This window comes from Podarcis pityusensis, assembly GCF_964106645.2.
Source record: "Podarcis pityusensis genome assembly, chromosome: 3".
Classification (NCBI taxonomy): Eukaryota; Metazoa; Chordata; class Lepidosauria; order Squamata; family Lacertidae; genus Podarcis; species Podarcis pityusensis.
Genome location: NC_138026.1, coordinates 4,435,775 through 4,457,215, shown reverse-complemented (window position 1 = coordinate 4,457,215; position 21,441 = coordinate 4,435,775). Strand labels below are relative to the sequence as shown.

The 21,441-nt window shown below is 44.6% G+C and overlaps 1 protein-coding gene across 3 annotated transcripts in view; it reads left to right on the top strand.

The window, feature by feature from the left end:
• PKHD1 (PKHD1 ciliary IPT domain containing fibrocystin/polyductin) overlaps positions 1 to 21,441 on the top strand; it is a 239,609-nt gene that overhangs the window by 62,079 nt on the left and 156,089 nt on the right. For all 3 annotated transcript variants that reach the window (XM_080997326.1, XM_080997327.1, XM_080997328.1), the window contains 2 exons: positions 3,280 to 3,514; positions 6,291 to 6,441. In XM_080997326.1, the coding sequence (XP_080853452.1) occupies positions 3,280 to 3,514; positions 6,291 to 6,441 (386 nt within the window). The remainder of the gene's footprint in view (positions 1 to 3,279; positions 3,515 to 6,290; positions 6,442 to 21,441) is intronic.

Genomic DNA, 21,441 nt, shown 5'->3' with positions numbered 1-21,441 from the left:
AACAAGTTGGACTTTATTTCATGTTAGTTAATACAGAATGCTTTTGGATCTGGCTGTTTCCATTATCAGCTCTGACCTTGAGGAATGCAGAGAGAAAAAAGATTGCCCACCTCTGGTTTATGTGACCCATTAGGAGAATAGCCAGGGGCAACTGAATGTGTGCCACATACGCAGCAAAAATGTCCCAGCAGTGAGAGCGGTTTGTGTGGCTATCATAAGAACTTTGGTTCTAGACATGAGCTGCAGTACTTTCAGTTGATTTCCTTAGACAAAGCCCATGGCAAACATTTCTCTTGCTAATCATTCTAGTGAAGTCGGACACAGGATTTGGCAGCATTTGTAGGACCGGAGCCTGCAAACTAAACATGGAGAGAACACATTGCTATATGCTGATTATGTGATATTGGTGCTGTTCAATTTCTTTTTTGCTTGAAAATGCATTTTCGACTCTTAGGGCTGTCTATGATGTTTTTGTTAGGACTGAGTGAAAATTGAAGAGCTTATTTTTCTTGCAATTTCTTTGCACCTGCAGTTGAAAATATGTTTTGAAAGTATAGAAATGATATCACATGTCTGGGACTTAAGAAATATATACAGTTGTACCTCAGAAGTCGAACGGAATCCATTCTGGAAGTCTGTTCGACTTCCAAAACGTTCAGAAACCAAGGCGTGGCTTCCAATTGGCTGCAGGAAGCTCCTGCAGCCAATCGGAAGCCCCGTTGGATGTTCCAATTCCAGAGAACGCTTGCAAACAAGAACACTCACTTCCAGGTTTGCGGCGTCCAGGAGCCAAAATGTTTGACTTGCAAGGCGTTCGTCAACCAAGGTGCGACTGTAGTCCAGCTGAAGTTTTGATGAATTGCCAGAGCATTTACTATGGATTACTAGTACTTGCCTCTCATCACTTTCACCCAGTTAGTCTTGTTAATGAAATGAGTGAAGTACTGCTGTGTGTGAACGGGACCAGTAGCAAATTTCTGAAAAGGGACTTGAGGGGAAAGTTCCCAGAGACACCTTGAGCTGCTTTACATGTTGCAGGCTGAGGGTTTACATTTTTTCCTTTTGCTACTGCCTCTTTTATGGTGTCTTTAACAAGTTGACAGAGGTTGGTTAAACTGGTGAACCTTTTCATGACATGGAAATTTGAAGGGATGTTTGGGGAGAGAAAAATTCCATGTGTTGAAACGTGTGAGCCTGCCGCTGTCAATGACACCTGAGCTAAGGCAGTGAAAAGGAGGAGGAAGGTATGTGGGTTCAAACAAGGGCATTGAAAAAAGTCCTTGTCAACTTGGCTCAAGTCTTGTGCGTAAGCCAAGGAAGTGGAACAGGTAAGTTGCATTTTGAGTCACTTTTGCACAGGGCTGTTGGTTAGAGACCCTGCAAGGGCTCCTGCGCTCTTAAGAGTTGCACAGAGGGTGTGTGACTTTCTCTCTCTCCCTGCCCACTCTCTGCTCAATCCTGAGATTGCCCTCCCAGAGCAGGTATGCCTGGCATCTTTCAGCACCAGACAAAGACATTTGCATTTGCCCAGAGGCTTAAGTCTGTACAGTTATTAAGAGGGCCAACCCAAATGGCACCCAGTAGCAAGCATTCTTTGCTCTTCATCAGGCTGGATGTTAAACACACAGCAGGAGTTGGGAGATGAGGGGAGAGAAACGGCAAGGCTTCAACAATCACACTATTTTTTGTATTTTTGTCCCTCCCCGCTGCCCCTAACCCCAAACTCCTATTCTGTGTAGCACCCAGCCCATGACCCCCCATATGGGCCACTTGCATAATCCAGGATTGCAGGGGGCTGGACTAGACTGACCCTTGGGGTCCCTTCCAACCCTATACCTCAAGTCATTCTCTGCCTATGGATTTTGGACCTTTTCTCTAATTATGAATATCTGACCAGCTATAATGCATGTACATCTACTAAAACTATTGTGAATATGGCTGTTATCCAAATATCCAAATACTTTATGACCTTAGGTCATGGGTAGGCAAACTAAGGCCCAGGGCTCGGATGCCGCCCAAACGCCTTCTCAATCCGGCCCCTGGATGGTCCGGGAATCAGTGTGCTTTTACATGAGTAGAATGTGTCCTTTTATTTAAAATGCATCTCTGGGTTATTTGGGGGGCTGCCTGGTGTTTTAACATGAGTAGAATGTGTGCTTTTATTTAAAAGGCATCTCTGGGTTATTTGTAGGTCATAGGAATTCGTTCATTATTATTTTTTTCAAAATACAGTCTGGCCCCCCACAAGGTCTGAGGGACAGTGGACTGGCCCCCTGCTGAAAAAGTTTGTTGACCCCTGCCTTAGATAATCAGTGACTGAAGGCTGAAGTACTTGTTGTGTTGTTCTTTTTTACACTACAGATTTTTAGAAAGCAAAATTCAGTTGTTAAGGCCACAATTTGAAAGGAAGAAGAGCGGCTTCTTTGCCCTTTCTCCTTATATCACCTTCCTACTATTACCTGCAGCAGTTTTTGTACCCCTATGATGGAAAACAAATTGTTGTTGTTGTTTAGTTGTTTAGTCGTGTCCGACTCTTCGTGACCCCATGGACCAGAGCACGCCAGGCACTTCTGTCCTCCACTGCCTCCCGCAGTTTCATCAAACTCATGCTGGTAGCTTCAAGAACACCATCCAACCATCTCATCCTCTGTCGTCCCCTTCTCCTTGTGCCCTCCATCTTTCCCAACATCAGGGTCTTTTCCAGGGAGTCTTCTCTTCTCATGAGGTGGCCAAAGTACTGGAGCCTCAGCTTCACGATCTGTCCTTCCAGTGAGCACTCAGGGCTGAAAACAAATAGTATGCACCAATTGTGATAAAAACAGTTGGGGGGGGGGGCTTGACCTATCTGGATCCATTTCCTCCTCCAAATTGCAGACTCAATGGCTGCATTTTATTAAACAAAAGTCTAGAAAGAATGGTGGAACTGCATGTGAAGTGTAGTTTGTTTATTTTTATTGGACAAGTTTCCATGCTGCCCTTCAGTCCAAGTGATACCCAATGGCAAAATACAGCAAAATCATTCCACCCTGAGAAAGCTTCAATGTGAATAGTGACAAAGCTGGGATAAGAAAATAGCTCATGAAAGTGCTTACTTATTCAAGGCTGGCGACTTTTAACTCGCCTTCCTCCTTGTGTTTTTAGCAGTAGCGTGACAAACCAACTGAGTAAGCTGCTAAACTTTCTCCATCACTTTCTGCAAGGCAAACAGGAGCAAGCCAAAGAAAAGTGGCGGTGCCAAACTAATATTGATGGCTGGTGATTTCCCTCTCTCTTCTCCAGCTTCCATAGCAGTTCTGTGCAGCTTGACGTGCTCTTTGGAAGAGAAGGCAGATGACTGGAAACAGCCAGGTGCGGCTCTGATCCAGTGTGACATCCGAATCAGAGCAAGCACTTCTGTTGTGACGGCAGCCACACCGTACCGATACCTTTGTGACGATTCAACGTGTTCCTCTTCGCTACCTCGCAAGGCTGCTGTCAACTCATCTGGCATCCATTTTGCTGGCCTTTTTATCAGGTTAGACATGGTCCTTCTGCCTGACAGTGGCTGGACTCCAGTGCACTGTTTTGTAAGGAGCACTCAAGTTTTGTAGGGACGGGTTTCAAACTGGGGAACAGGCATGTCATTGCACTTGCTAGACTGGCGATAGCCGAGTGTGCTTTGGCCTGCAGAGAGATCTGCCTGATTGAACGTGAAATCCATTCATTGTTGATATCAAAGGATCTCTTTGTCTTTTTAAAGTATCATTTGAGTCTGAGGGACACCAGATGATCCATCTAGTAAACATCTTACTTTGTTCCTGTGTGTGTCTTCTGATCCAAAGCAACATCTGTTGAATGCCACTGGGGGAAAAAGATTAGGGATTATGAAAAGCAGAAGAAGGCCTCCCCCCCCTCGCTACTTTAAGTCAACAACCTAAGCAATATTCAGAGTGCCCATTCAGTGTTTATTCATCAGTTACTGACCAGCAGGGTTGCCGTTGGCTTAAGGTCCAGTGTTACTGATGCATGTGAATCATTTGGTACCAGTTCCTCCTTGTGGTAACATTGGTTGGGTGTTTGGGGAACTGACTATATTATCGAAGGTTATACACTAGGATTTTTACTAGTTCTAGTCCTGTGTTTTTAGCAGTGCATAAGAAGTAAACACTTCTGATTAGAGTTGCCAGGTTGTAAATCAAGAGACTCCCATTTTGCCTTCAAATTTAGTGCTGAAGTTGGATTTTCAGTAGCTGTTGTAGCTTTTAAGGCTTCTTCCCTCCCTTGCAGCTCACCTGAAGTCCTGTTCGTAACAAGATGGGAGGGAGATGCCAGAAATCAAGGTTACTCAGTGTATTTATACAGGAACACATTTTTTAAATGTAAAAATGGGCACTTCTGGGTTTCATCTTTGCAAACATGCCGTATTTTTCCGTGTGTAACACTCCCCCGTGTATAAGACACCCCCTATTTTGGGGGACTCAAAAATAAAATGGGGGGAGATTGCCAAGAGTTGTTAAGCTTTTTTTAGGGGAATTGCCCAGAGTTGCTGAGCTTTTTTTGGGGGGGGGTGGGAATGCCAAAAATTGCTCACCCCTGCTGAACAGACGCTGACAATCACATGCTGCCTAATTGCCTCAGTGGCAGCCAATCACCCACAACCCTTCACACAACCACCAATCAGTCGCCAGATCGCCACAGAGAATCTCTAACTCGCAGCTGCAACCAATTGCACATCCCCCCCTCAGCACTACCTGTGCATAAGACGAGCCGAGATTTTTAACATGATTTTAAAATAAAAAACCCTCATCTAATACACGGAAAAATACGCTATATGCTAAATATGTGTTGCCAGGCGTCTGTTGGAAGCACAGTAGCAGGGCCATTTAAAAAGGTTATCAACTCCAGGCACTGTGGCTGCCTCCTCTCTCCTGCTGTCTCCTGCTGGGTGATGGTGGCGGTGGCCCTGGGGCTCTGGCAACTTTAGATCCACTGGATTTTAGCAAGCACTTTTGTCTTGCATTGCAAAAAGAGCAGCACCTGCCAAATTCTGGCCTTTCTGTAACTGTTGGAAGATACATGAGGCCTGCCTGCTTTGTACCAGTCACATTACCTGTGGGAGAATTTCCCAAATGTCTGTTTCTGTTTCTCAGGATACTGTTGGGAACACAAGAAGCCCAGTCGGGATGCCGGCTGCTTTGCTAATAGGGCTCCTGTGCAACCCAAGCAACAGCATCCCTGTATCTGTAAGGAAAAAAGTTTTATCTGCTGAAGGTCTTGCTCGCCGTGTATATACCGTTAAAGCAGACAAATCCTGCAAAACCATCACCACCCAGATCGGCAGCTGTGGCGCTTTTCTCTCTCCTGTGATGGTCCTGAGCAAAAAATGCAGAATTTTTTTGGGGGGAAATAAACCCTCTCACAAAAATAGAGTGTTAGGGGCAAGTAAATCTGAGGTTTTTAAGGCAGCTGAAAGGAATGAAAATGGTTGCTCTGGTAGGTGGAAATAGATACTAGAACTTCAGAAGTTCCCAACACAAGTGAGCAGCTGTTAGCAAGCGGGCCTAATTAAGAGCACCCCTTTGCTATTTCCATTATTATTACTTCTCCCCACCCCATCTCCCACTTCCCAATGAGAGAAGAGATTTCGGGGGGGAAAGCGGCCTGTTAAACTAACTGGCACATATATCGAATCTGCTTAGCCTGGGCTGTTAAGTAAGTTTAATTAATTTACTAAGTTAATGTTCCAGTGCTAGCAAGAAAACATCATTGCTATCAGCTGGGTAGCAGGAATTGGAACCCTAAATGAGCTCATTTTTTCACAGTTGGAATTAGGGACCAGTTAGCCAGTTGTGTGGTTTTTCCAATTTCTGCGCTTGCCCTAAGGGAGTTGCAAGTTATTCATTCCCCAGGATTAAGTGTGAGTAAGAGAGGGAAAGGAGACAAGCGCTACCTGGGGTTTGCTGCCATTTTTGACTCAAGCAGTGTCTGTTGTCTTTAGTTGTCCGTTCTTGTGTTTGCTCTGTCCTGGAACTGAATGTGTACATACGTTTTGATCGGCAGGCAGAATGGCATCACTGAAAAACATTTCCTATGTGTATTTTTGTGGAGAGGGCTTGTAGATAAAGGGGGTGGGGAGGCAAAACAAATAAACAATAAAAGAATGGAAACAAAATTACAGAAATTTGCAAAGTTTGACAAATGGTGGCCTGCAGTTGCCACAAGCTAATGGCTTGCGATGATTAATAAGAGTAAAAATAATTGCATTTCATTAAGATTGATGACACCCCATTTAACCTCCCTTCTCGTTTCAGCCCTAAAGTGGAAAGAGATGAAGTTCTCATCTATAATAGCTCCTGTAACATTACCATGGAAACTGAGGCAGAGATGGAGTGTGAGGAACCTAATCAGCCAATTACCGCCAAGATTACTGAGATATGGAAAGAGCGGGGCCAGAACACTCAGGTATAATCAAATCTTTTTTATAGACTGATTCAAACAGCTTAAAATCAAATTTGTAATATTGTGTACATTTAAGAGGGGGGAAAAAACAATTTAGGCCAGGCACAGGCAATATATAATTTTAACCGCTATCCAACTTTGAATAGCATTTCTAATGCACAGCAGTGGAAATGATGGTTAGTCATATGGTTTATCAAATATGGATGAGACCTGCCCCATCTCTTTTAATTGCCCTTTATAGCTTATTGTTATCTTTTTATTTTTGCAAAGCCTTTTCTTACAAATGCAAGCACTCTTCCTAATTCGATACTTCTTCCTGTCTCTGTTGCTCGAATCAGAGATCCTGATCACAGATTATTATGGGACCCTTTTTTGAGCCATTATGGAAACTTATCATTCTTTGCGGGCTGCTTACCAGTTGAAACAGGCCGATGACAACGCTTCTCTTTATGGCTATGTGGGGTAGCTAGGCAGACTTTAAAGAGTTCTGCCACATTTATTTATTTATTGAGGGAGAATGGCAGTTACAATTCTAGAGCACTCTGTTTTGGTACTGCCCCACACTGGAACCCAAATCAACTTGAAAATCTCATCATTTGATTAACAAATAAATAAATAAATAAATATGAAGTTGGTTTTGTGTCCCTGCATGCTCTGAGAAGCACAGATAACTTATCTCTCTCTCAGCCTCTCCTTCTTTGCCTTTCCTTGTTCTCATGGTAGCTGCCCATACAGCTGATTTTGCATTACCTGGTTATGGCTCTATCCTCTTCTTCTTTGGCAATCACTCGTAGCTGAGTAAGATTGTCTTCCATGAATACGGTCTTAACAGTGTGTCCATATGGCTCTATATTCCGTGTGTGGCAGTGTGAATGCTTTTTTTATTAAAAAAATTACCTTTATGCGTATGAACTTACTAGATTTGGTGGTGTTCTTTAGGCAAATGTAGTGTAAATGTAATGAAAGGTATCTCTCCTATCAAATAAATGAATAAATAACTTTTTACTTGACTCCAGTTGTTTGCTGCCTTACATCTTTTTGCTAGTGCATAGACTGAAATACTGTACTATTCCGTGTATAAGACATGCGGTTTTTTTTACTGTAAAATAAGGTTAAAAATCAGTGCATATGCGGGACGGGCGATTGGTTGCAGCTGTGAGCAGAAGCTTATCAGTGGCGATTGGGTGGGTGATTGTTGGCTGCTGCTAGGGCTGCTGTGAATTGGCTTCCGCTGCGGCAATTGTGTGTGCGATTGGCTGCTACTGGTGGCGAGTGGGCAGAAGCTTGTTTTCTCCTGTGACATGTGCGATTGGCAGCGTTGGGTGAGTGATTTTGGGGGCATTCCCCTCCAAAGAAAAACTCAACAACTTTGGCAATCCTGCCCCCAAAAAGCTCAACAACTCTGGGCCATCTCCCCCCCCCTTTTCTTAATTTGGGATCCCCAAAAGTAGGGGGCGTCTTATACACAGAAAATACGGTAATAAAGTGATATTACTGGTTGGCATCTTGTGTACGCGCTATATCTTTAAAGCACACTTGAAGCGCATGCAGTCCCTCAAAGAATACTGGGCACTAACATTTAGCCCTCACAACTGGCAGCGCCCAAAATTCTTTTAGGGGGAAAATGTACTTTGAATGTGCTGTAAAGGTCTCCCTGCCCCTCAGTCTAGGTTTTACATCTGGTCAGTTTAAAATTACTTCAATTGACTTGTCCTCAGTGCAAATTAATAATCTGTTCTAATGTTGCGTATATTTATTTACCTTAAATAGCAGGTGGAGATAAGAAATAGCTTCTCCCACAAAAGCCTGCCTGTTTTTTAAGATATCTGTGGAGACCCTCTTCTGAGTTCCAAATCCATATTTGGTTGGGATAAGGTTGGCCATCACTGCTGCTGTGCCTAAACTTTTGAATTCCCCACTTAAGGAGTCTTGAGTCGTCTTTGGTGGCCTTCAACCGCACCATTAAAACCTTCTCATTTAGGAAGACCTTTGGCCTGCTGCAGCTGGTTTTTAGTGTTTCCTACTGTAATTGCAAGGGACGCGGGTAGCGCTGTGGGTTAAACCACAGAGCCTAGGACTTGCCGATCAGAAGGTCGGCGGTTCGAATCTCCACGACGGGGTGAGCTCCCGTTGCTCGGTCCCAGCTCCTGCCAGCCTAGCAGTTCGAAAGCATGTCAAAAGTGCAAATAGATAAATAGGTACCACTCCGGAGGGAAGGTAAATGGTGTTTCTGTGCGCTGCTCTGGTTCGCCAGAAGCGGCTTAGTCATGCTGGCCACATGACCCAGAAGCTGTACGCTGGCTCCCTTGGCCAATAAAGCGAGATGAGCGCCACAACCCCAGAGTCGGCCACGACTGGACCTAATGGCCAGGGGTCCCTTTACCTTTTACTGTAATTGCATGCTCCCACCTTCCCCCCTATTTGGCATTTGTTATGTTTTGTGCTGCTCCCCCCCCCCAAAAAAAACCTGCAGCTGCTTTTAAACTCATTGCTGGCTTTTATTGATTTTCTTTTATACAGTATGTCGCTGTTTTAATAGGAAGTATTCAAGTAAATAGTTGTGCTAGTGCCAGGATTAGTGCTAGCGCAACAGGATCCCTCCTCCTTCTGCAAGACATGCCCTGCAAAGTTCCCAGATCTGATCTGGGGGGTTGTGGGGGGGAACCCAGGTCAGATTGAGTGGGGAAGTGGGGGGAATGTTCCATTATGCAAGAGGAAATCCTTGCACTAATGGAAGGTTCCCCTTAGTGCTACATTAGATGCAGACAATTGTGTTACATGTCTACTATTTCCGTAAATTGCCTTGAACAATATGAAAAGGGTAGGGTGTAACTGTATTTAAAAAACACACAAGCAGAAGCAAAGCGTGTTCTCATTAAAGAGAGAGCACGTGTTGCGGATGGGGCCAGACAAAACATCCTCAGTTGCCAGCCAGGCTGTTGCAAGGGAATTGAATTGATTGGTGACTGTTGTTACTGGGGTAAATTTGATGTTGCCAAGTAAGGGGTGGAGTCAGAGGTTATTTATACTGGGTCCACAGCTTGTTCCTTTCTCTTTCGCTGTGGACACCGGATCACCCGCCCGCCCTCCCTTGTTTGGGCTTCGCTCTGACCTTGCTATTGCCTGTCATGGGGTCGTCCGCCTTGGTGCGGGGGCCTAGTAGGAATTTTTCCTTTTGGCTGATTAGTGTGTGCCAATTGGGTTTTGCCTACTACGTAGCAAATCGTCACAACTTGTAAGGTTGGCGGTTAGGCATTGGTTAAATTGGTTGGTGGAGGGGTATGGATTGGCTGTGCCTACCCCTCCAATGCTGCTGCGGAATGGGAATTCCGTTAAAGGAATTCTGGGGCTTACCATCCCCTTGTCCAAACCCCTGGAATCGGGTGCGGGCTGTGTAAGACCCCAAGGCGCAGGCAGGGAGGAACTGAAGGGTCTGTAACGCAGCCCCAGTTGCCCTGCTTGTTCCTCCACACTGACTTACGCTGGAATCCGGGAGTCAGTGCTATCCCCCAAGGCGGGGGGGATAGCTAGTCATAACCAATGCCTACGCAACCACTCACAATTTTGTATGATAATAAAAGTTGTGGCCAAAATTATGCCAAAAACCTTAAACAAAAATTATGTGTGATGTGTGAGTTATTGGGGTAGGGATGATTTGGGGGACCTCAGCACGCAACTGAGCAATCTCTCTTCCCAGTAGTGATAGTTTCTTAAAGAGTCTTGTTTGGAAGAATGTTCAGATTCTCCCCATCATCACGGGCTGGTTCATAGGTCATGGATAACAGAATTGTAGTGTTGGGGGACCCTGAGGATCATCTGGTCTAACCCCCTGCAGTGCAGGAATATGCAATTGTCCCATACAGGGATCGAACCTGCAACCTTGGCATTATCAGCACCACACTCTGACCAACTAAGCCCAGGGGTCAGCAACCTTTTTCAGCTGTGGGCTGGTCCACCGTCCTTCAGACCATGAAGTGGGCCAGACTATATTTTGGGGAAAAAATATGAATGAATTCCTATGTCCCACAAATAACCCAGAGATGCATTTTAAATAAAAGGACACATTCTGCTCATGTAAAAACACGCTGATTCCCGGACCATCCCTGGGCCGGATTTAGAAGGCGATTGGGCCAGATCCAGCCCCCGGGCCTTAGTTTGCCTACCCCTGAACTAAGCTATCCAGGCATTCACAACTTGTTGAATGTAGCATCAAAGGCATGTGTGAATGAGCTATCAGAGATTAATAACTGCATATACAACTTTCCCTATTCACTATTTCCAGGCCGCCAGTACTTTTCTGGGTTATCTTGTGCCATCTGCATGTCAAATAATTTGGAGACAATTTAGGAATTCTGTATTTTGCAGAGTTATATTACCAACCTGCATAGCTCCCTATTGTAATACTGTTAACTCCATAACAGCAGAAACATAATTTCTGGATGGGCTCTTGGAGAGATTATTCCTAAATCATACCCCAGAACCTGGTTGATTTGCACCATGAGTTTCCTGATCATAAAATCTGCTTCAGCTTGAATGGCAGGTCCTTTCTGTTCATAGAAGAACGCTCTCTTCTGTCCTAGTGACTAGGCCACCTAAGTGACTGCCTTGTGCTTATTTGTGGCTTAAAGAAACTTGTGTTTGCTAACTGAAACCCAAGTAGCATGTATGTGAGTATGTATGGGGGAAGGGGCAGGTCAGATAAAAGGTTTCCATTTTAGTTGACAGCCCCCTGCTAAGATTTATGACACCATGTGCTATATGCATGCTTCCTTGTAGAGGCTTAAATCATGTCATGCAAACTGGCCTTACCTTTCCACTGGAAATAATGGTACCAGTCAGAGAAATGCATTAATGGCATCTTGTACATTGGGTTACAATAATGGTGCTATTAGCAAGAGGTGCAAAATGTCAGGGAAGTAATGGGACATCACCATTTCCCTTGCACACTGGACTCCAAGGATTTAATGCACCTCTACATATATTGAGCATCAAGCTCTGTATTATCAATAGACACTTAACCTTGTTGGCTTAAAAGAAAATAATTAATACAGTTGAAAATTTGATCTCTACTTGGTGATTCTGGGATGTCAAAGTGTAAAACAAATGTTCTCCTGAAACTATTGCCTTATAAAAAAAACCCTGAAAACTATTTTGTGTTTGGGAAGTTTAGAGATGCATTGCTGTGAACGTTTTCATCTCTCCTCCTTCAGAATATTTAATTCTGGGAATGCTGAGTATTCTTCAGTGTTAAAGTACCTAGAGGGCAGACTGTGGAGTATGGTTAGCGTACATATTAAAGTGTGTGTACTAAAAATAAGCACACATTATTGTGTATTAAAGAATAAGCACACAAACCTATTATTAAAGCACAAATAGGAGGTGGTTTGTTCTTCTGGAGTGGATGCTAGATTGCCGCAAAGGTTTAGTAGCACTGAAACCCTGCCCTCACATTGAGCCGGACGATTAATTGGGTTAGCGTCGTCCTCCTGGCTCTGTGCTCCATTCTGACCAGGCAAAGTATACCCATGTGAGGGGGTATAAGTGACGAAGGAAATAGGCACGTGCATCTTTTAGAACTCATTGACAGATTCGTGGCTCATTGAAAAGCTCATTGGATGTGTATGATATGAACTGCAGTTCAGTATGAAGGCAAAAGCTTGATTTGAACAATAACAATAAATGTTTAGATATGGATTTCTGGAAACACTTTACTTTTGATAGGATATCTTGTGGCATGAAGAGGGAATTTTATGTCAGACGGCTTAGATGGGATTTGGAACATCTCATGCTAAATATAGTAAGAGATGGATGAGACTTGGGTGAAATGGAGTTGGCAGTGTTGAGAGCAGCAGTGGAGGAGAAGAGTGGATGCCCCATAGATTGTGGGCTGCTGCTGGCTGTATTGCCAATGTGTGAGGAAACATGAAGGCTGACTAAACATCAGGAAGAACTTTCTGATGGTGAGAGCTGTTTGACAGTGGAAGGGACTCTGGGGTGGAGAACGCTCCTTCCTTGGAGGATTTCATTACATGAGTTTGGACTAGGTGTCAATTAGGGTCCCTTTCAACTCTACAATTCTATGATTTTATGAAGTGTGATTCTAATGTTCTATTTTCTGATTTTTTAAAAATCTACATTTTGAATTTTGTTTGCTGCATGTTTAGTTTTTTAGTAAGCTGCTTGAGGCATGATGTGAAAACTTAGTCAGCTGGACCTCAAATATTCAGTATTTTATTGATGATCCTCGAGAGCCAGTAGAGTGAAGAAGAGGATACAGTGCTTTAGTTTAGTAAAACAAATGGAGGAATACCGTCAGGAAAGTATGCAGAACAGATAATTACAAAAAGAGAGAGCAAAGTTTAGGAAAAGACACCCATTTCCTGAGCATTCATTGCTTGGTCTTTTCCCGTTATCTGCGTGCAGACTCTTGTGACGCACTCTTATCGGAATCAATTTAACATTGATTTTGGCTTCTGGACATACCTTCCCAGATCTGATGGTTTCCAAAAGCCAGCTCTTTTCCTTCTCCCCCTAAGTGTTCCTAAAAATATTTCCCTGTCTCCAAGTTTAGAAAGCGACCTTCCCGCAGGGCAGGAAGGGACAAATTAGTAACTTGCATTTTTAGGCATATGTCCTCATGAGTAAAATAGGGATTTTTATAACATTGTCTGCATTAAAATGCACACACTTCACTTGCAGACATGGCTTTGTGTTTGTGCATCTTAATGTGAAGGAGATGGGGAACAGAAGCACTTGGGTTGTCCTATTCTGTTTGCTCCCGTGTCACATGTGAATCTCTCTTCCAAGTTGCTTCTCTCCTTCTACATTTATTTAATATAATACATTTGTACCCTGTTTTCATATAATGTTTCAAACAGCTTACCAAAAAACTAAGCATGCAGCATACAAAATTTAAAATGTAGATTTATTTATTTTTTAAATCAGAAAATAGAACATTGGAATAGCATTCATGGTACAAAGCCCCCCTGAAATAAAATGGCCTTCATGTGTTAAATTTCCTCTAATAGGAGGGAGTTCCATAGACAGGACCACTCATAGTGCTTTGCCAGATGATCTCAGTGATTGACTTGAGACATACGTGGTGGGGTAGTCCTTAAGTTATTCTAGGCCTAAATTGTTCAGGGCCTTGTTGCATGGCGAGTTCTCGCCTCCCCCCAGTGGAAATAAAGACACATGACACAATTATTACGGTTAATGGGCTAAAAAAGGCCACGACTTTATTGGTTACAGGTGATGAGCGGTATTGGCGTGGCATTGGTCCTAACCGACTATATCTGGCTTCAGCCCGTCTGCTTGAAGTCCAGGAAGGGTTAACTACCAGCAGGGGGAGTCCTGCTGATGCACATCAACTAGGATCTCCCCCGGGGTCACCGCTAGGGGGCGTGCCTTAGGCCCTCACCTCCATAGGCTTCTGACAGGGGCCACACTCCCCGAATCCTTTATCCTTCAATATGTGGGGCAGGTGATTGCGCTTCATCCCCTCTTCAATCTACATAATAATACCAATACCAATGCCTAACTGCCAATACCGAGAAAGGTGTGACAATTTGCTACAAGGTAGGTGAAAAACCAAGTGGCGGGTGCCAATTTGCCAAGTGGAAAAATTCCTACCAGGCCCCTCAATGGCGACCAACCGAGGTCCATAGCAAGGTCAAGGAACGAAACCTTAAAAGGCGGGAGGGTGAGAAACAGGAGCAGCTGGAGGCGGCAAAAGAGGGAGATCCCCAGCAGCGTCTGTGTTAAATAGGGCAGGCCACGCTCCCCCAAGCCAGCTGATTGGCTGGCCAGGGGGTGACGCGGCCGGGGATTCCCTCAATTGTGCGGAGGGCGGAAGTGGCTTTGTGATGGTCCTGCCACTGGGGGCTGCCTGGTTGCTTTTGACCCATGACAGGACCTATTCAGTGGTGGTTCCCCATTTGTGGAATACTCCCCTCCCCCAGTGAGGTGCTTCTGTTTCTATCATGATTGACTTTTAGGAGGAATTGGAAAATATTCCTGTTTACCCAGGTATCTGATGGCTGAAGGGCACTGTTTCTGGAAGCTCTGAAACAGCTGGATGGGAAAGTGCTTTTATACATTTTAAATGCGACAGTTTTTAGAATGTTTAATTTTTATTTTTATTTTGCTGCGGATGTGTTTGCTGCCCAGGGATCCTTTGGGAGGAAAGGCTGAATATAAATTAAATAAACAGCACTTGATGGACTGTGCCGAAATGGCTAAAATGACCGGAAGAATCAGAAATCAGAAAGACCAAAATTTTAATAAAGAATGGGGGAAATTTATAACTTATCCTTAAATCTGGCCCAGCAGCAAACAGGAAGTCACTGGAGGTCTGTTAACACCAGTGTCATGTGCTGATAGTGGTCTCTTTCCATCAGCAGCCTAACTACAGCATTCTGCTCTTAGGCAGCCCTATCTATTTCACGTCACAGTAATTCAGTCCTGCAGTTTTTAAGCAGAGGTCGGATGGCCACCTGTCATGGATGCTTTAGTTGAGATCCCTGCATTGCACTAGATTGGGGTTGGACTAGATGACCCTCAGGGTCCCTTCCAACTCCACAATTCTATGATCCAGGATATATTCACCCCACCCTTTTGACTGAAAATTCCTCCAAAAATTATGCAAAAAACGAGATTGCATCCTTAGGAATTCTGCTGCTTTTTTCAAGCCAGAAACATGGAGGGGAGGAACCAGATGGCAGTGGATGGCTTTGAGAGATCTGTGAAGGGTTTGTCCCAGTCACACACAGGCCGACTAAAGAAGCTCTGCTGTCTTATCTACAGAGACATACACTGCTCTTTTTGAGGAGTGGAGCCAGAATTATATTAAAGCCTTGATCTAATATGTCTTAGCATGTGCATGTGCATAACTTTACGATTGCAGGTTAAAAAGAGAATTTCATTAGGAACAAGGCTTTTACATCTTCTCCGCAAGCTTGTTTAGAGTGCTGGAAATATATGCTGACGAGTGTGACCTGCAACAAAATGTTGCCATGCTCCTGTCAGCATGTTCATCAACTGTGCCACCTTTCAGGATATTCCTTTCCCACCCCAACAGACAGGCTGTGGCCACTGAGCACGTTTTTCTACTTCTTCAATTCCTAGTGTTCCCTTGAACATGCTGACACCTCCTTCTCATATCTCACTTGCCCCGTTTTGTAGCCAGGGCCGGCCCAAGACATTTTGGCACCTGAGATGAAAAACAAAACGGCCCTCTCTTCCTGCCAGGGAAGAAGGGGTGAGTGAAGATCTACAATCAGGAACAAAGGGGGAAATAAAGATCTACACCAGGGGTTGGCAACGTGCGGCCCGTGGGCCGGATGTGGCCCACAAAGACCGTTTTACTGGCCCACAAGCCACCCACTTGGTGAGTCCCCTACGCGCTGCGCTAAACCAGCGCAGTGCGGCGCGGGGACTCAGAGTGGTGCCGGAAATCGCATCTGTGCATGTCCAGACGCTGAAAATTGCTTCTGCACAGGTGTGATTTCCAGCATCTGGGCATGCGCAGAAGCGATTTTCGGTGCCGCGGACATGCACAGACGCAATTTCTGGCATCACGCTGCACCACTCCGGCCCACGGACGGTCTCCATGGGAGTGATCCAGCCCGTGGCTGGTAAACCTTGCTGACTCCCTCCCACCAACAACCAGGGTGGGAGGAGACTAGCAGTGCCTCCAGTTCAGCAAGAGGCCACTGTAGAGGTGGCCTGTGGCAGCAGCAGTGGGCAAGGCATTCCTTGGAAGCCGAACCTGCAGCTCCTGCCTCCTGAGGCAGTCACCCCTTCTTGCCTCATGGGTGGGCTGGCCCTGTATGTAGCTACCATACAGTCACTATTTTTCAGCTCCATCTACCATGGTGAAGTTAATCTAGACAACCATGTGCAGTGCCTTGAGCATCTAAGTCTACTATTAGGATATGTGGTGATGATGATCATGCACGAATGAATTCATTTGTGTAAGACAGAACCTCTTAGCATTCCTTTTGGAATCCACTGCATGTGCAACTTAGCCTGTGATTAACCTGGGGAGTCTGCTTCTGTAAATAATGCAGTTCAACCTTTTTAGAAACGAAGATGCTGGTGGCTTATTAGCTCATGGCTAAATGCTACTCTGAATACAGGGCTGGGGAAGCCCAGAGGAATAACCTGTCCACTTATACCTCTGATATCTAATGAAATGTCAACCACCGAGACACTGATGGGGTAAACATGCTGATGGGGTAAACATCTCAATACGAGATGCTGATGTTCTCTCTGGGCTTATGGGAGGTTTTGACCAAGCTTGGATGTCTTTGAACCTATTATGCTTAGTGAGCCTGCAGATTATTATTCCAGATCACTAGACCAGACCTAATCATCATGCAAGCATGCTGTTTTAACAATGTTTCCCTTGTACAGATTTTCCTTACTCCCCTGGCACCATAGGTGGTATGAATACATCTTTTAGGGCAGATGCCATGTATGTGAAGCCAAAGGCAGGAAAACCGAGCTGGTGGAGAACTGGATCTGTGACAATCCAGTCTCTCGAGAGATTATCATTATGGAACACGCAGGCTGATAACTCTAACCATTCCAGTTCATGGTGCTGCACTGAATGTACTTCTGCCTAACAGAGCAACCCTAACTATTGAAAGTGGGCATAATCCCTATTCCATATTCTGTTCAGGAGGCATTTGTCTTACACCACCCTTTTTGTGAGCTAAATTGGCCATGGGTGCAAGTCTCTCTTTGCCCTGTAGCGTGATAAGTTCCCTAGTCCTCCCCCCAAAATAAATAAAGACACAATTGACACAGAATATAATTTAAGGTTATTGGCATAATTTTGGCTACAGCTTTATTGATTACAGATTGTGAGTGGTTTGCTTAGGCATTGGTTCCTGACTAGCTGCACCTGACCTTAGCAGGGCAGAACTGACGACTGGACTCCAGCAGAGGTCAGTAAGGGAAAACATTCTGGGGGAGCGTTGGGCCAGGCTCAGACTCAAGCTCACCCCAAATGCTCCCCGGGGCTCTGGCGTGGCCCTAACCCCCGGAAGGGGATCGGACAAAAGCAAGGCAAGCCCCTGGATTCCTTTAACGGAATACCTTTCGCGCATTGGAGGGGCAGGTGTGACAACCTCCCCTCCACTCCACATTGAACCGATGCCTAACTGCCAAACCTTACAAAGTTGTGACAATTTGCTACGTGGCAGGCGAAACCCAATGGCACCAGCCAATCAGCCAAATGGGAAAATTCCTACCAGGCCCCTGTCCCCAAAACAGACAACCCATGATGGCATAGGAAGGTCATAATGAACCCTAAATATAGGGAGGGTTGGTGGGTGATCTGATGCACAAGGTGAAAAGAGGAAGCTCAACACAACGTGCAGCGATATATACCGTAGGTCGCCCGGTTAATGCATAAAACGATCCCATTGGCCAGAATTACCCCAGCAACCGAGGGACCACCAGTCAGGTTGTTGTGGTTATCCAATCGCTCCCACTCACAACAGCAGTGAAGTCAGTCTTGTTGATCTCACCGCAATGCGTTCTCTCTGGGAGGAGGACACGATTTCTGCTTCTCCCATGCCCCCAGAATCACCCTTTTTTGAGACTTAACACCTGGCTGAGCTGGGGTTGAGGGTCTTATGCTTTTGTATCTCTGGCTCAATTGGGAAAGCCCAAGATTGACTGAATCCAAACGCTCTCATCTCAGCAGATCTTTGATTTGAATTGTGTGGTTAGTTTGCTCTCCCCACAAAAGAGAAAAAGGCATTAAGTATTTAATTAAACAACCACTGGTATGACTGAACTTCAGTGCTGGCTGTGCAGCTGTGGAAATAACTGAACTTGAGTGGTGGTTGTGGCCCGAGTATTGGTGCACCCTTCTTCAATGGGAAACTGAAACTCCTTCCTCTAGATATTTTTGTCTACCTGCTATGGGTCTAATTACTCTGAATGAAGCTTGACCCATCTTTCCTGTTGATGTGTGTTCTGTTCTAGGTGTTTGCACTGTGAGCTGCTTTAGGGGTCTCTGTTGACGGGGAAAGTTTTAAATAAAAAATGGGGAGCAGTGCAGAAGCAAAAAAAGAAAGCAAACCATGCTCAAAACCATATTCTCTAAATAAGAAAAACATGGGTGCATCTGGTGCCACTTTCAATTCTGAAAATCTTAAAACAAACCTAAAGAATGATGTTCATCCTGCTTATGCTTCTTATTTTGTCCAATAAATATCCATTAAATGTGGGAAGGTAGGTAATGGACAAAGTTTGTATTTTCTTTTTTTGCTCTGCCTACACACACTCCACCCTCCACCCTCAAAAGGACCACTTCTTCACTGTGTCTCGTAAGATCAGTCAGTCCAGGCAGTAGCTCTACTGGTTGTTGCGGACATTTCTTTCTATGCACACATTTACTCTTGACTGTTTATTGCTAGACCTGTTACAGATGGTGACACATGGCAATCATTGTCCCACGCCCTGGGCCTCTTTCATAAAGTATGGCAAACTTCTACGTCCTTTTTGTAACCCCTGCCCCCATTGTAAGCAATTCAAAATCTATTTTTGATCCTCCCTTTTCAGGAGTGACGTCCTTCATGGATGGTGCCTCATTTAAATCACTCTGGCTACTTGGTGATGCATGGAAAAAGACAAGTCATTACAAAGTTTATTATCTGACACCCCGTCCCCCAGCAGTACTTCTGAAGTTGGAAGCAGCCGGCCCTCTGGTCTTCATACTTACACTGATGTTTGTCAGTGATATTTTGTAGGCTTCTCTGAACCTATGCTGCTTCGTATCGCCTCATTCTTCTCGATATCTGGACAGCCGTCTTTCAAAATTATATTAAATGACCTCCCACCCCAGGAGAACAGTAAGTCCTATGTGATCAGTGTGCAGCAGCAGCAACAACTGAAAGTCCAAGTTTAAGTGCAGATGTTATCTTTACGAACAAATGTGCCTTCTGCAAGGTTGTTAAGCTGCGAAGAGAAAGCCAACATGGCTGCCACTGTTACCACAGGCAATGCGAAGAGATAAATGGTTGACCCTGGCCCGTGTCAGGTTAGGATTGATGCCACTATCAGCTCTAGTGCCTTTCCAATGATTTTTTTTTTTTTAACTCTGATAGAGTGTGTTATCTAGTTACTGCCATGAGGGCAATAGCCTGGGGTAGGGGAAGGGGAAAGAGAGGGGGTGGGGAGAAAGGTCATTCTAAGAGGACAATCTTTGTCAGATTAAATGAGAAAAGGGACCTTGCTTTTAAAAAGGAAGTCGGGAAATAAATAAATAAATGATGAAAGTAGCTCTGACTTGTAAGGGAAGGATAAGCAAAATTGCCAGCGCTTTCTCTCTGTCTCACCAGGTTAGGCTTGGGGCAGATATGGGGGGTTCTGGTTGTAGCAGTCGTATGAGAGAGGGATTTTGAATAATGTTGCATGTTCTTTCAATCCTGTAACTTTGAAAACGTTTTAGCTCAGTATGCTCAGAATCAGGATGAATTTGCTTGCCCTTCTCTGCAAGGGGAGATGGGAAACAGAAGGAAAGTTAGGATCCAAGTTGTTGTATTTTAACCATTTTTTAAATGGATGCTGCCCAGAGACCTTTGGTTATGGAGCAGCATGGAAAGACCTTAATATATAAATTAATAAACAAAATAATGGCAACTCTGAAGTGAATTAAAGCTGTGTCAAGCAGATTTAACATAAAACTCCCTCTGCCCCCTGTGATATGGAAAGCTTTAGCCATTGTTTTTCTGCTGACAGTCATTGGGAGTTTGGACATAAAGTTCAGGCAGGCATGTCAGCAAAGGTTGCCATATGCTAAGCCTTGGGCAAAAATGGGGAACTGTGTACAAGGCGCTGATAGCTATATTATTCCTTTTTAATTTGCTGCCGTCAGATAATTGATAAGACATCATGGATTGATGTACATAAACTCCAAATTATTATTATTATTTGCATTTATCCAGCACCTTAGGTGTTTAAAGTATAAAGGGGGAGGTTCACCTGGTGCCACCCGCCTCTGGCCTCACAGGTATTGCCTGACCATTGCAATCACAATATCACTTAATGGGAACCTAAAAGGACAATAGAGAGGGGGCCATATGAGTTTCCCCAACAAAGTCACCTGCTGCTGCTGTTTTAATTTTGTCAGCTGCTCTTACTGCTAGGCAAAATATTTCTAGTTGACCTCTGGGTGGTTTTGGTGCTGGAGCTGTTAGCCCTGATTAGTTAAATTTCAAATGTCAGAGATCATTAGTGGTGATTTTAGCCAAAGAGGGTGTAGAATTTAAGTTCTTCAAACTGAACTGAATAAATGGAGAGCACCTATTTTTATGACTTTATCTCCTCCTCTGACATGGGATAAACCCATTTCCAGTTATATATCAGGTAGTAGGTTGATCACATAGGTAAAGGTAAAGGGACCCCTGACCATTAGGTCCAGTCGTGACCGACTCTGGGGTTGCGGTGCTCATCTCGCTTTATTGGCCGAGGGAGCCGGCATATAGTCATGTGGCCAGCATGACTAAGCTGCTTCTGGCGAACCAGAGCAGCGCACGGAAACGCCGTTTACCTTCCTGCTGGAGCGGTAGCTATTTATCTACTTGCACTTTGACGTGCTTTCGAACTGCTAGGTTGACAGGAGCAGGGACCGAGCAATGGGAGCTCACCCCTTCGCGGGGATTCGAACCGCTGACCTTCTGATCGGCAAGTCCTAGGCTCTCTGGTTTAACCCACAGCACCACCTGCAAGGTTGATCACATAACCATGCTCTATTTCCTTTTCTAGTTTTTAGGATTTGTTTGAAGGTGGCTGTATTTGATTATTACTGCCAGTATTTCTATCCTGCTGCTCCATTTAGAACAACCAAAGTGGCTTGCAGCAAATAAAATAGAATTGACATAAGATCAAATGAAGCAATAAAAACACCAGTGCAGCTGTACTAAAACATGCACGGGCATTGCTGTTTAATACAGGGATTAAAAGCAGCCGGTTAATGCAATTGCT